Below are 12,815 nucleotides of genomic sequence, written 5' to 3'. Positions count from 1 at the left end.
GTTTTTAGTGATTTAGTTTGCAAAGCTTTATGGTTAAAAAAGGCAGAAAGTTCAGATTCTACAAGGAATTGATCAATGAAATCTCACAATTGTGTGCTTAAACAAGACTCTGAAACTCAGGAACTGAAACTTTAACCCTGTAAACCATATCTCACTCTATATATCCATGTAATGTCTTTGTAAGATGATATTTAGATGCTTAATTTTCTACAGTTTCAAAACAGAAAGATGAACCAACAATTGTTCCTCAAAAGCTTGATTATATTTGATACATTTTAACACAATTTGTATAAAAAATGTGTGGATAGTTAAGTGAAAATAAGTTGATTAAGTGTTTTTATTATTATTAACAATATACAAGCTATTGTTCTTTTTTAATTTATAAAAATCAGTAACTTGTAATTTGACAGCAAACAGACAGCTCACTTTATACTAAAAATAAACTTTAAAAAGTGTAAACTCAATCAGATGACACAAAGCATCAAGTAGATTGTCTGCAACTTTTTATTAGCACTTTTGATTAGGTTGATAATTAAGATGAATGAATGAAGGTTTATTCGGTTACAAAACTTAAGGCAAAATGTATGTATACAGCAACTACAAAACAAACAAACAGGGTAACCGAAAATGTGTAAGCTGAAGCCAATGGCTTATTACGCCTACCCTATTTACAAAACATCTACCCATCAGAAATTAAGCACAAACAATATACATGCATAAATATATACGTACACACACACACACACACACACACACACATATATATATATATATATATATATATATATATATATATATATATATATATATATATATATATATATATATATATATATATATTTAATTTATGCACAACAATTATACATATACTTTTCTTAGACAACTTTTCTTTGAAATCCATGTATTTGGCAAAAATTAGGATTTATTTTTTTTTTCTTTTTTTTTGTTAATAATAAATGGAATTGCTCCTCTTAAGATCATCGGTGAGACCATTCCACAAGTCGTCGAGCCCTTTTACCGAAATGGTGTTCATTTTAAAGTTCATTCTGAACCTTTGTTTTTTAAACGTTCTCTCCTAAACAAACTTTAATATTTTCTTATATTTTCAGGCAATATTTTCCTATTGACTTTGAACATAAAGACAACGGTATTCAGAGTGACTAGATCAGAAAAAATGTGTAAAATAAAAATAGGTTTTGTGTTTGTGGTGTAGGCATACCCCCATATTTCAACACAGTAAGAAATAAGAGCAATAAGAGAATGATACAGAATAAACAGAGACAGTGTATTTTAAAAATACTTGGTTTATGTAATATAGCTGTTGTTTTGGACAGTTTTGATTGAACATGAGCGATGTGTGGTTTCCAGGATAATTTATGATCTAATATTATTCCAAGAAATTTTGTTTTCATTCACCCTTTCTAGTACCACGTCATGAATCTTTAAGCTCATGTTAGTCTTAATTTGTCAATTACTGTATATAATTGGTTTTACTTGGATTAAAAGATTTTAGATTGGATTAAAGAGTTTATTTCGATCAAACCATTGCATGATTCTGGATAGTTCTTTGGTCACATCAGTAATTAGATGGTGAAGATTATCCCCAGATACATACAGTGTTGTGTCATCTGCAAATAAAACACATTTTAACAAATCGGATAGATGTCATTAATATATAAAATAAACTACTTAGGACCAATCATCGAACCCTGGGGCACCCCGCAAGTTAATTTACACATTTCTGATTGATGATCATTAAAGTGTACATACTGGTATCTATTGTCAAGATAGCTTTCTAACCATGAGTAAGCACGGCCCCTAATACCATATTGCTCTAGTTTATTCATTAACAATTTATGATCTATGGTATCGAAGGCTTTTTTGATGTCGACAAAAATGCCCAAAGTAAAATACTTTTTGTCTACTGCAGTTGCTATATAATCAACTAATTTAATAACTGCCATTGAAGTTGATCAACTGCTCCTGAATCCATATTGATTGTCACTCAATATCATTCATTTTTCTATGAAACTATCAAGCCTCTTCAGAAAAAGTTTTTCCAATATTTTTGAGAATTGGGATAATGAAATTGATCTATAATTTGAGTATAAATGACTGTCACCACTCTTATAAATTTGAATAAATTTTGCAATTTTCATCTTATCTGGAAACACGCCAGATTTAAAGGACAAATTGAAGATATGGATCAGAGGTTCTAATATTAAATGGATTATATTTTTAACTGATTTCATATCAGTATCTGTCCAATCTGTTGACCTTTTATTTTTTAAAACCATTCACAATGTCCAGTATTTCATTTTTGGTAATGTCAGACACATAGATGGAGGAAATCTTCCTACTGATATATTCACAAATCTTTGTTTTTACTTTTTGAGTCAGTAATACCTTTTGCCAGATTTAAACCAACATTAACAAAATAGTCATTGAATTCGTTTGCACTCTTCTTTGGATTTCTAATGAGGAATTCATTTTCATGTTTTAAATAACTTGGACACTCTCGTTTGTTGTTTTTTTTATATATATAATTTTGTTCAGTCCTTTCCAAGTTCCTTGTATATTTTGCCTTTGTTGTTCTAAGAGGGTGTAAAAATATTGCTTTTTACTATTTCTAATAATACTTACTAATTTATTTTTATATTTTTTTTATTTTTCTTCCGACTCAATAGTCCTGTTTTTTTTTTTGTTTTTTTTTTTTTTTACAAATTTCGCATACAGTGTATTCTTCTTTTTGCATGCATTTTCAATGCCTTTAGTCGTCCATGGCTTGTTTGCTGATTTATTTCCTTGGTTCTGAATCTTCTTCACGGGACAATTGATATTATACAGCTCTGTGAATCTATACAGGAAAGTATCATATGCTTAATTTGCATCACTTTCTGCAAAAACATTGCACCAGTTTTGGTTACTAAGCTCCTTTTTGAAATCTTCAATATTTTTTGCCATGCAGCCTTTTATGAATTTATTAATGGTCTGAGACTTGTTTACTCTTCTAAAAAATGTGGAAATATTGCAAACACTGGCAAATGATCACTAACATCCCAAGTAATTAGGCCCCCAACAACTCCTCAAATCTATTGGTAAAAATATGATCTATTAGTGTTGATGTTTCTGTTGTAATTCTGCTTGGCTTGTCAATGAGTGGATATAAAATATGGCTATACATTATATTTATAAGCTAAGAAGTACCTTTGAGGACATGTTGATTAAGTATATCGATGTTGAAGTCTCCAGACACAATTTGTACTTTGTCGGTAGTCAAAGTACAAATTTTCATTAAATGTTGATAAACTGGTTCCTGGTGGTCTGTACACACAGCTAATAATCATGTTTCTGAAGCGTTCTACTAAAAAATTCCATTGTTACACAATCCAGAACATTGTCTATGCTGTATGAATTTTTTTTTTTAATTTTACTTCTTAATGATTTATCTATATACAAAGCAATTCCTCCGACCTTTTTGTTGTTCCTATTGGTACAAGTCATATCCCTCAAGACCAACGTCACCCATTTTGTCATCATCAAGCCAAGTCTCTGATATAGCTATCATTGTAAATTTTTTAAAGGACTTAAGAAATTCTTTGATATTATGATGCCTTAGTAATATATGCATTAATCATGATACAGGCTTTATAGGGTTAATAACTACTGAAGATGGAAGCAGCATTTTTATGTTTTGTTTCAAAACTTACCGGCTGCTGAATACTTTTATTTAAATTTTTTTACTAAAATTAAGCATCTTAAGGGTGTTTTTAATACATTTCACAAATGTTTACTGAAAACAAAACTATTTGTTTTCCACAAATGTTTACTGAGAAAACAATATTTGTTTTTTATTATATATCGATGTAGATGGTTTTTTGGTGTAAAGTATAACGTTCTGCCTTTTTTTGTCTGTAGCGCATTTAATGTAAAGCTTCCTATTTCACATTATTTTGTAATCTGTTTTTCCTCTTCATCTGTGTCTCTTTCAGTTGAAATATGAAGCTCATTCAGCTGGGCTGTTTGTACAATATTATTTCTAAAATTGTGTTGGTGTGTTTGTAGAAAAATATCACTAGATAGAAAAGATCGCCTTCACTTAATCGCTATTTTAGCCTATTTTAGATTATTTCATTCTTATTATCTGCATACATATATATATAATTTTCTTTTTGATGATGATGATTAGCCTGTTTTTAGATTCATTTCCTAAATTTGCATTATTTGCTCTAATGCATTAAGCATTCTTTTTTTTTTCATTTAGATTGTCTGAATTAATCCGATATTTTTGGATGTATCATGATGTATATGCTGTGTAGACTTGGTGCTATTGAGATCACTTTGAATGTGTCCACCAGTTTTTCTTAACACACAGTTCATCAAATTAGATCATATCTGGCATACTAATGCAACTTTGTTTTTTTTTTACCTGTAAGGATTATTTCAGTTACGCTGTTTATTTCATCAGAGGAGCTTGGACAGTATAACGATGATGAGTCACTAATATGGATGTTACTCTGATCTGTTGCTAAAATGTATCTGTTCAACTTGTATTATTTTGTTAAACATTAAATATCATTGGTGTAAGTGATTAGATTTTTTTATAATTATTTCATTGTTATTATTAATATTACTTTGGCTGTAAGGGCCATTGTTAAAAAAAGTAGAGCTGTTACTGTTTTTTTTTTTTTTTTTTTTTTTAGGTAAAATCTTATTTTAGACACTAGATGGCACCACTAGGATTTTAATTCATCTGAATTTTCTGGGCTTTTTTTTCCTGAAATGAGCAAAACAGTCTTTAATCAGATCACAGACGTGAGTGCCTCAGTCATCTTAAGAATAAATGTAGTCTATGTACAATACTGTACTTATTATTAAGATGACTTCCAGTAATTGACAGACAAAACCAGGATGTGTTCTTTCGAGAACAGTTGTTCTCTAAAAAATGCTGAGTTATTTCAACCCAACTTTAGGTCAAATATGTAGTGATGTCCGATTCGCGAACGAATCATTTGATTTAACCGGTTCTTCCTAGTGAACCGATTGAACTAGTTCACCAAATCGAACTGAATCGTTTTTTTTACTTATTTACTTATAAATTACTTAAAGGTCCCAATCTTTGTGATTCCATGTTTTAAACTTTAGTTAGTGTGTAATGTTGTTGTTAGAGTATAAATAATATCTGTAAAATTCTAAAGCTCAAAGTTCAGTGCCAAGTGAGATATTTGATTTAACAGAATTCGCCTACAAAAAAACGACCCGTTTGGACTACAGCCCTCTAGTTCCTGCAGTAATGACGCCACTAAAACAGTTTTTTGACTAACCTTTGCCCACATGAATACACAAAAAGGGGGCGTGGCCTTGTTGCGCTCCGACGGAGAAGAAGGAAGAGCTGCATTAGTGTTTGTCACCATGTCGTCAAAACGCTGTTATTTTCATCTCAGAGTCCAATTATCTTTGTTTGGGCTTCCCAGGGACGCTGAACTTGGAGATTAATGGTTACAATTTATGTTTAACTTGGTTTCTGAAAATTATAATCCACATGTGAAAACTACGTAAAACTATGTGCAGCATATTTTGCTGCGGACAGCAAGCTTCCTCAATCTCAATCAGTTTAATGCCGGATTCGCACAAAGATTATTCTTTAAAGATGGAGCAGTTCCCTCTTTGTCTGGAGAATGCGTTGTTTATGGACCACAACCGGTAAGTGTATTTTATTATTTAAGTTGGTGCAGTTTAACAGTTTCTGTAACTTATTACACAAAGGGCAACGCTGTTTAGCTTTGTGAACTAGATGCTAGGGCTGTGCAAAAAAATTGAATGCGATTTTCATGCACATCTCGTCACCAGTACACTGAACCGAGAACCGTTTCTGTCGGACGCGTCCGATTTGAGAACCGATGAAATCAACCACAAACGTCCAGCAGTAGATGCTAATTCAGAAGCTGTTTATCTACTCACCAAATCAACCCACATTTATATACAGAGGTAAATAAATGATAAAATATACAACACTCTTTGATGAGGCATCAGTGTTTGTATTTACACATATGGTATGGTCATTTCATGCCAACTTTTAAGTCAAACATTAAAAACGTTTTAATATGGGCAGCACAATATAGATAATTCTTAGAAAACCATTTAATTATTCCATCTTTAAACACATTAAACCCCTCAAGTCCTATGATTAACCCTTGACTGAACCTGGTATTTAGAAAAGGTTAAAGTTGGGTCATCTCATGGTAATTGTTCCATACTCCACGTGATCCTCCTGTTGAAATTTCTGTAAAAAAAAATAATGCATAACAAATTTTTAAATAACGTGGCAAGTTCATTCTGAGCATCCCTGAAATGCAATGTGAACAGCACACAATTATTCTGAATCTGCCTTATAGGTTTCATTTAAAATTCAAAGTTTGAAATCAAGTGGACTTGCATGTCTTTACACTATTGTAGAAGGAAACGCAGTGGTGTCAAAAACTGACGTAAGTAAATATAACATCAGCGCCTCATGTTAAGCAATTGAAATATAAGCAAATGTCCCATAGACATACCGGTGTCTGTTATATGGTGCAGTGGATGTTGTGAGTATTATGGGATATTTGTCAATGTTTCAATGTTCTTATGGCTTTTATAAATATCTGAAATTGTGTTGTTGTGTGTGATGAATGTGAAAGTCATTATACAGACAAAATACAAGCGCACACAGATCTGCATCTGATGTGCTGAAATGATACAGAGAGATATAAATTATCTTACCAATTTATATGCATTTCTCTTGTAGAACGTGGGTTCAGCATAAGTGATCTGTTCTTCACGAGTCTCATCTGTGTGAACAATACAAGAGTCTTTACTCAGTCTGTTTCTTTACAACATGTGTTTAATTATAGAAATAGAGCTTTTTCCGTGGCTGCCCCTAGACCATGGAATGAGCTTCCCCTGTCCTTAAAAACATCTCCTACTCTTGGGTCTTTTCAGAGGATATTAAAAACGTATTTGTTTTCTTTGGCTTTTAATGTGTTTTTTTCTCTTTCATTTACAGCACTTTGGTGCCTATTGTGGTTTTTAAAAGTGTTCTAGGAATAAAGTGAGTTGAACTGAGTTCATTAAGACAAAGTTAGAGCATTAATGCACACATTTGATTAAATATTAAAAGCTGTAAACAGCATTATCAAATTTAATTTGATGCCATAAGTTCAATGTCATGTCACTTTCACTTTTTTTTTAAACCTTGTTAAGATGTGATGCAAGGAGTGCTGTTTCCAGATCTAAGACACTCGTTTCACTTACAATACAATATCTCAACAATATCCTCTCTCAGTCACAGATTTTGTCAACATTTGATTCAGTTCAGCAGCTGAAACACAAATCATCATCTTCTGGAGGATCTTTCAGTTGAAGAACATCAAAGAAATGAATTTCTAGACGATCAGTTTGTCCTGAATGTAGCCTTCCTCTCTCTCAGCGCTTTGGAAAGTCAGATTCATTCTAATGAATTAACTACATTTACTAGTGACTGTTATTATATTTTCATCTATTCCGTACATGATTATTACCCTGTGACTCAAATAATACTGTCACATACAAAAAATATCTGATTTTATTATTTATTTTTTTCATGTACAAAAAATGTTTTCATTTTAAGTTTAAAAAGTAAATAACATTTACATGTACATTTTACTTCTACTTTGGGCCTCAGTTGTATGATATTAATGTGACTGATAAATGACATCATCTGGTGGGGTTTTAAAGAAGAGCAGCTTAAACTGTATCACAGTGCTTTGAGGCGACGCGTATAGAAATCTTACTTCGCTTATCAATACATACACAAAAACATGTGCATATACACCTATAATTACTCACATATATATGTATACTATATTATGTTCTATGGTAGCGATCTGCCGCATTTCGTCATACCTGGTAGAAAAGGTGTAAGATGTGTAGATAAGATTAATTGGAAAAAAGCATGGCTCTTACCTTATAAATTCTGTGTCCACAACAAAGTAAAAGCAGTACATTATACAGGCTACCCCAATGAGATTTCATCCAAATGTTGTAATCCTTATTTGAATCGGGATTTCTCAATGTAAACATAACATAGAATATAAAGGACATTTGTTTATTTTATTGGGAATATTATATTCATAAATGTAATTTTTCTTCAACATTCCCAAAACTACATGATTTTCTTGGTGACTTGAACTACCTAATTATAACTCAAGAAAATATTAATACCAAAAAAGTGTCAAATTTCTGAAACTGAATAAAGATCTGTTGAATGTGACGTCATTTAGTTTTACTACCTCTATATTTCTTTGTTTTATCTATGCATTCTTATTTAATATATTGTTTTGTCTTCCTATACTATTTCTGTATCCATAAAGTCATCCAATGTTGTAATTAATTGTTTAAGTTAATGGTTTATACTTGCAATAAATGAAGTAGATATTTCGCCGCTAGGGGCGCTGTACTCTGTGAACACACGAATCACTGAACTCTGAACCAGTTTCTGTTATTGTGTTCCTGATCTCGAATCAGTTCAGTAAATGTGAAGGTATTTGAATTTGTGTGATTATATGAAGAAGTGTAGTTAATACTATATTTACCTTTTTAGACAAGTCCTTCGTGAATGACAAAGCAGGACACATAAGCTATTCTACAGACACTATGGTATTTGATTAACTGTTTACTGCATTTGATATATTTGCCTACTTTCAATAAAACATTTGCAATATATTGATAATAAAATCTGTTTTATGCATATTGTGGCCTGAGTTTTAGCTGCAACTTCATTTTTGTCAGCAGGTGTTACAGTGTGGTATTGTGAGTTCTTCGAAACGGTGAATCATTTTGTGAATCAAGCAGCTCAAATGATTCAAAGCTTTGTCAAAAAGTGTTCCGGGAAGAAGAAAAAAAATAGTTTAATTTTCTGTAAAGGGTCATGTTTGGTGTAAACATGGTTATAAAAGCCCTGAGGGATATCATCTATTTAAAGGTATTGGAAATGTATATCTTTTTTTTTCTAGGTATTTTTCCACATCACACCTGCAGTGATCATACTGCAGTCACATAAATGCAAACTATGATTATGAAATAAGACCTTTAAAATATATTTTAGAGCTGTAACTTAAATAATAGCTATAAATCAGTGAAACAAAAGGTTGGATGCCATTGTGTGTGTGTGTGTGTGTTTCACTTAACATTAAATTATTTTACACCAAAATGTAAAGGGCATAAGGGGAGCTGTTGAATAAATTAAACCTGTAGCAAAGCAGTGGTAACCGAGTACTATATTTAGAATAAAAAAAATAAATAAAATAACTTTATAAATGTTTTCATTTCTTTACCTTTTTTTCTTTTTAGAAAATAATTAGTACAATTATTGTGTTGCTATAGTTTTTCATTAAAGTGTCTTCAAAAGCTGCTCATAAAGGCAGCACAGGAAGAAGCCCTTCACCTACAAACTAAACATATACTCTACATCCTCATGCTGTTGTCCATCCAACAGATCAACCACATTTCTAAAGAAACAACCACAGCTTTCAGTTTGACTCACAAGATAACTTTAGAAACTTCAGTAACTTCAGAACTGTGTGACAAGCTCTATTTTAACTATGTACTTTTTCCGTACACTTAACCTATGACATGAATAAATATACACTAGTTAGGCTTGATATTATTGTCCCATAAAATCTATTTTATCCAATAATCTTCTTAGTTTACAGTAAATATGTGACATAATCAGGCAATTACCTTTTAAACTGTCAATGTTAAATAATAAAAAAAATGTATGTTAGCAGTTAACAATCAAAATGTTAATAAGAATATGTAACTATGTATAACTTGTGCACAGATCATGTGCGTCTGCATTCGGAGGGTTTGTCCAGTTCTTTTGGGGGAGGATTCACAGCAAGAACAACAGATCTTGTTGGGGTTATTTTAATCAGTTTGACGGTTATCTGCAGAGATTTTAGTTTAGATTTTTCACCGAGCAACTAAAATTATTCAGATGCTTATTTTGTTCTGTTTGAGCTGCTGTCATCTGATCGGTAAGTTACAAGAGCATTTTCATACTGCCATTCATTTCCTGTTCAGAGTCATTTTCATATACGGTGTTTTCTTTCTTGTTGTTTTAGAAATCATAATTTCAAAAATTACAAATGCAAATTCCCACCAGCATATCAGCACATATATATAACCTACTTCTGCAGTAATCGTTAACAAAAAATAAAATAAATGAAAATTCTTAATGAAAAAAATACTTATATCCTGGATATTTTAACTTGTACGGTCAAGCTACTTTCACACATTTGTTTCTATAAAATTTGATCTACACGTGTGTATTTATATGTCAACTTTTGTTTTATGTTTCTCTCTGCTGCTGTTATTCATTTCACATTCAAATGTTACAGTCTGATTTCTTGCTTTGTAAACCAACAGTTAACAAATCTGCTCTTTGTTTATTTCTTCAGGTGTGTTTGGTTCTGAGACAAATGAAACACAGTCAGTGATGGAGGGTGATTCTGTTACTCTACATACTGATGTTACTGAAATACCTGAAGATGATGAAATAATGTGGAATTTTGGAGCTAACAACTCTCTGATAGCTCAAATAAATAAAGCCTCTGGAATCTTCTCCACATCTGATGTTCCTGACGGGAGATTCAGAGACAGACTGAATCTGGACAGTAAGACTGGATCTCTGACCATCACAAACATCACAACTCAACACACTGGACTCTATAAAGTAAAGAGAATTGCAGCTGAACTCTCATTAAAAACTTTCAGTGTTTCTGTCTATGGTGAGTAAAGATCATTTTCTTTCCATCACATATTTTTTATTAATTATTTACAAAAGGACATTTTCATACAGACACTTAATGCTAGTCAGCACACTATAGGCACCCAAAAATAAGAAATACACTTTTAGATATATTTATAAATATTTTCTCATATTTTCAGCTCATCTTCCTGTTCCTGTCATCAGCAGTAACTCTTCACAGTGTTCTTCTCCATCATCTTCATCACAGCAGAATTGTTCATTGGTGTGTTCAGTGGTGAATGTGAGTCATGTGACTCTCTCCTGGTACAAAGGAAACAGTTTATTGTCCAGCATCAGTGTGTCTGATCTCAGCATCAGTCTCTCTCTACCTCTGGAGGTGGAATATCAGGAGAAAAACAGCTACAGCTGTGTGATCAACAATCCCATCACAAACCAGACCACACATCTGGACATCAGCAAACTCTGTTACACATGTTCAGGTACAGCAGCCCTGATATTAGTATTCATTTTTTTAGTTAAATTAATATTTCTCTTCTTCATCATCATCACATCACATTCCTTCAGGTCTTTCAGTAGGTTCTCTGGCAGTGTTGATCTCCATTCCTCTTGTTGGATCTCTGTTGATTGTAGCTGCTGTCGGGTTCTTCTGGATCTGCCGGAAATACAGAAAAACTGATCAAGAAGGCAAGTTTCAATTTTAACCAATAATACTTTGAAAATATACTCTAAATCAGTTGTTCTCAACCTTTTTTTCCAGCAGGCAGCACTATGATCCAAGTGCAAGTCTCACGCGCATATAATTTACATATAACATCACCAATACAAACCAACCTGATTTATAATTTTCTGCAATTTAAAGGTTCAATTAAGGAGTGCTATGTGTTTCTTTTAGCCTGAACTTCAAGTGAGTTGCGCTGCATACCGAAAATCCAGCACTTCTCCTTCATACGGATACTGTGACTATTCTTGTTTGTGTTCATTCGCTGGCATTTTCACATTTCTTTTTTTCTCACTTAAAAAAACAATGGCTGTTGATGACTATTTGAATTTAAATCTGCCAAAGTGCGTGCTTATAGTGTTCATTAAATGTGTGATGTTATGCGAGTAGGTCTTCTCACGTCTGAAAATAATATAGCCTATGAAAAACAAAATAATTTCACATAAAAACATAAGGATATAGCTTATATTTCATTAGTAGTCTAAATTTTTAATTAATGTAAAAAAAAAATAAATTAATTGTGAAACGTTTTTTAAAAAGTTAAAAAGTTTTTTTTTTTTTTTTCAGCATATGGTGGGCTGCATTTGAATTTGTGATGGGCCCGCGGGTTGAGAACCACTGCTCTAAATATTTTAGTCAGTTGATCGTCTTAATTATCATTAATTCATTTTGATCATTTTTGTAGTTAATGCCTTCAAGTTTATTTAATAAAAGTGTTATCTACTGAAATGATCAAACCCCAAATCAGATTGCATGTCCATATTGAAATCTCTATGAACAATGACTTGTTGAGCTTCAATGATGTTTAAATTTGACTATAATCCAAATTACTCAAACATTCTGCCTGGGTTTAATGTATAAATGATGTGTAAAGATTGTCAGTCTAAATTTTAGGGGTGTCCCCAACTAAGGATTTTCATAGTCAAATTGGAATTTTCGAATCTTGCTGATATTCGACTGATAGTCGAATCATATATTTGGGGACAGGGCAAAATCGAGTCAAGTCAGACATTCGACAGCCATAATTACTGATGTTAACACAAACAGGGAAAATGTGTAACAAATGCCTCACAGATACAAATGGGGTAAATTATGTTTTATGTCTTGATTAAAAGATAGTTAACACTAAACGTCAGCGAAACCCTAACAATTCACATTTTTTGCCAAAATTCCAGTCTCTGCCTGTGTCAGTTTGAGTCTTAGTTTTGAATCCCTGTCGGTCACGGAATATGGAAAGTGAAACACAAATCTATAGGGGTGGTTGGCTTTATTCACGCACTTTAAATATTAATTTGAAGCTTCTTTCTTTTC

At 32.1% G+C, this 12,815-nt stretch overlaps 1 protein-coding gene across 1 annotated transcript; it reads left to right on the top strand.

Annotated features, from left to right (window-relative positions):
• Window positions 1-10,498: 10,498 nt before the first annotated feature.
• LOC113078543 (SLAM family member 9-like) lies at window positions 10,499-11,240 on the top strand (the record flags this gene model as incomplete). Its single annotated transcript, XM_026250841.1, has 2 exons — window positions 10,499-10,805; window positions 10,966-11,240. Coding segments are annotated over exons 1-2 (567 nt in total), but the record flags the coding sequence as incomplete, so codon positions are not given.
• Between the last annotated feature and the right edge of the window lie 1,575 nt (window positions 11,241-12,815).

Source organism: Carassius auratus, unplaced genomic scaffold (genome assembly GCF_003368295.1).
Source record: "Carassius auratus strain Wakin unplaced genomic scaffold, ASM336829v1 scaf_tig00025933, whole genome shotgun sequence".
In the NCBI taxonomy this organism is placed as follows: domain Eukaryota; kingdom Metazoa; phylum Chordata; class Actinopteri; order Cypriniformes; family Cyprinidae; genus Carassius; species Carassius auratus.
The sequence above is the reverse complement of the archived record's forward strand: the minus strand, read 5'-3'. Positions and strand labels throughout refer to the sequence as shown.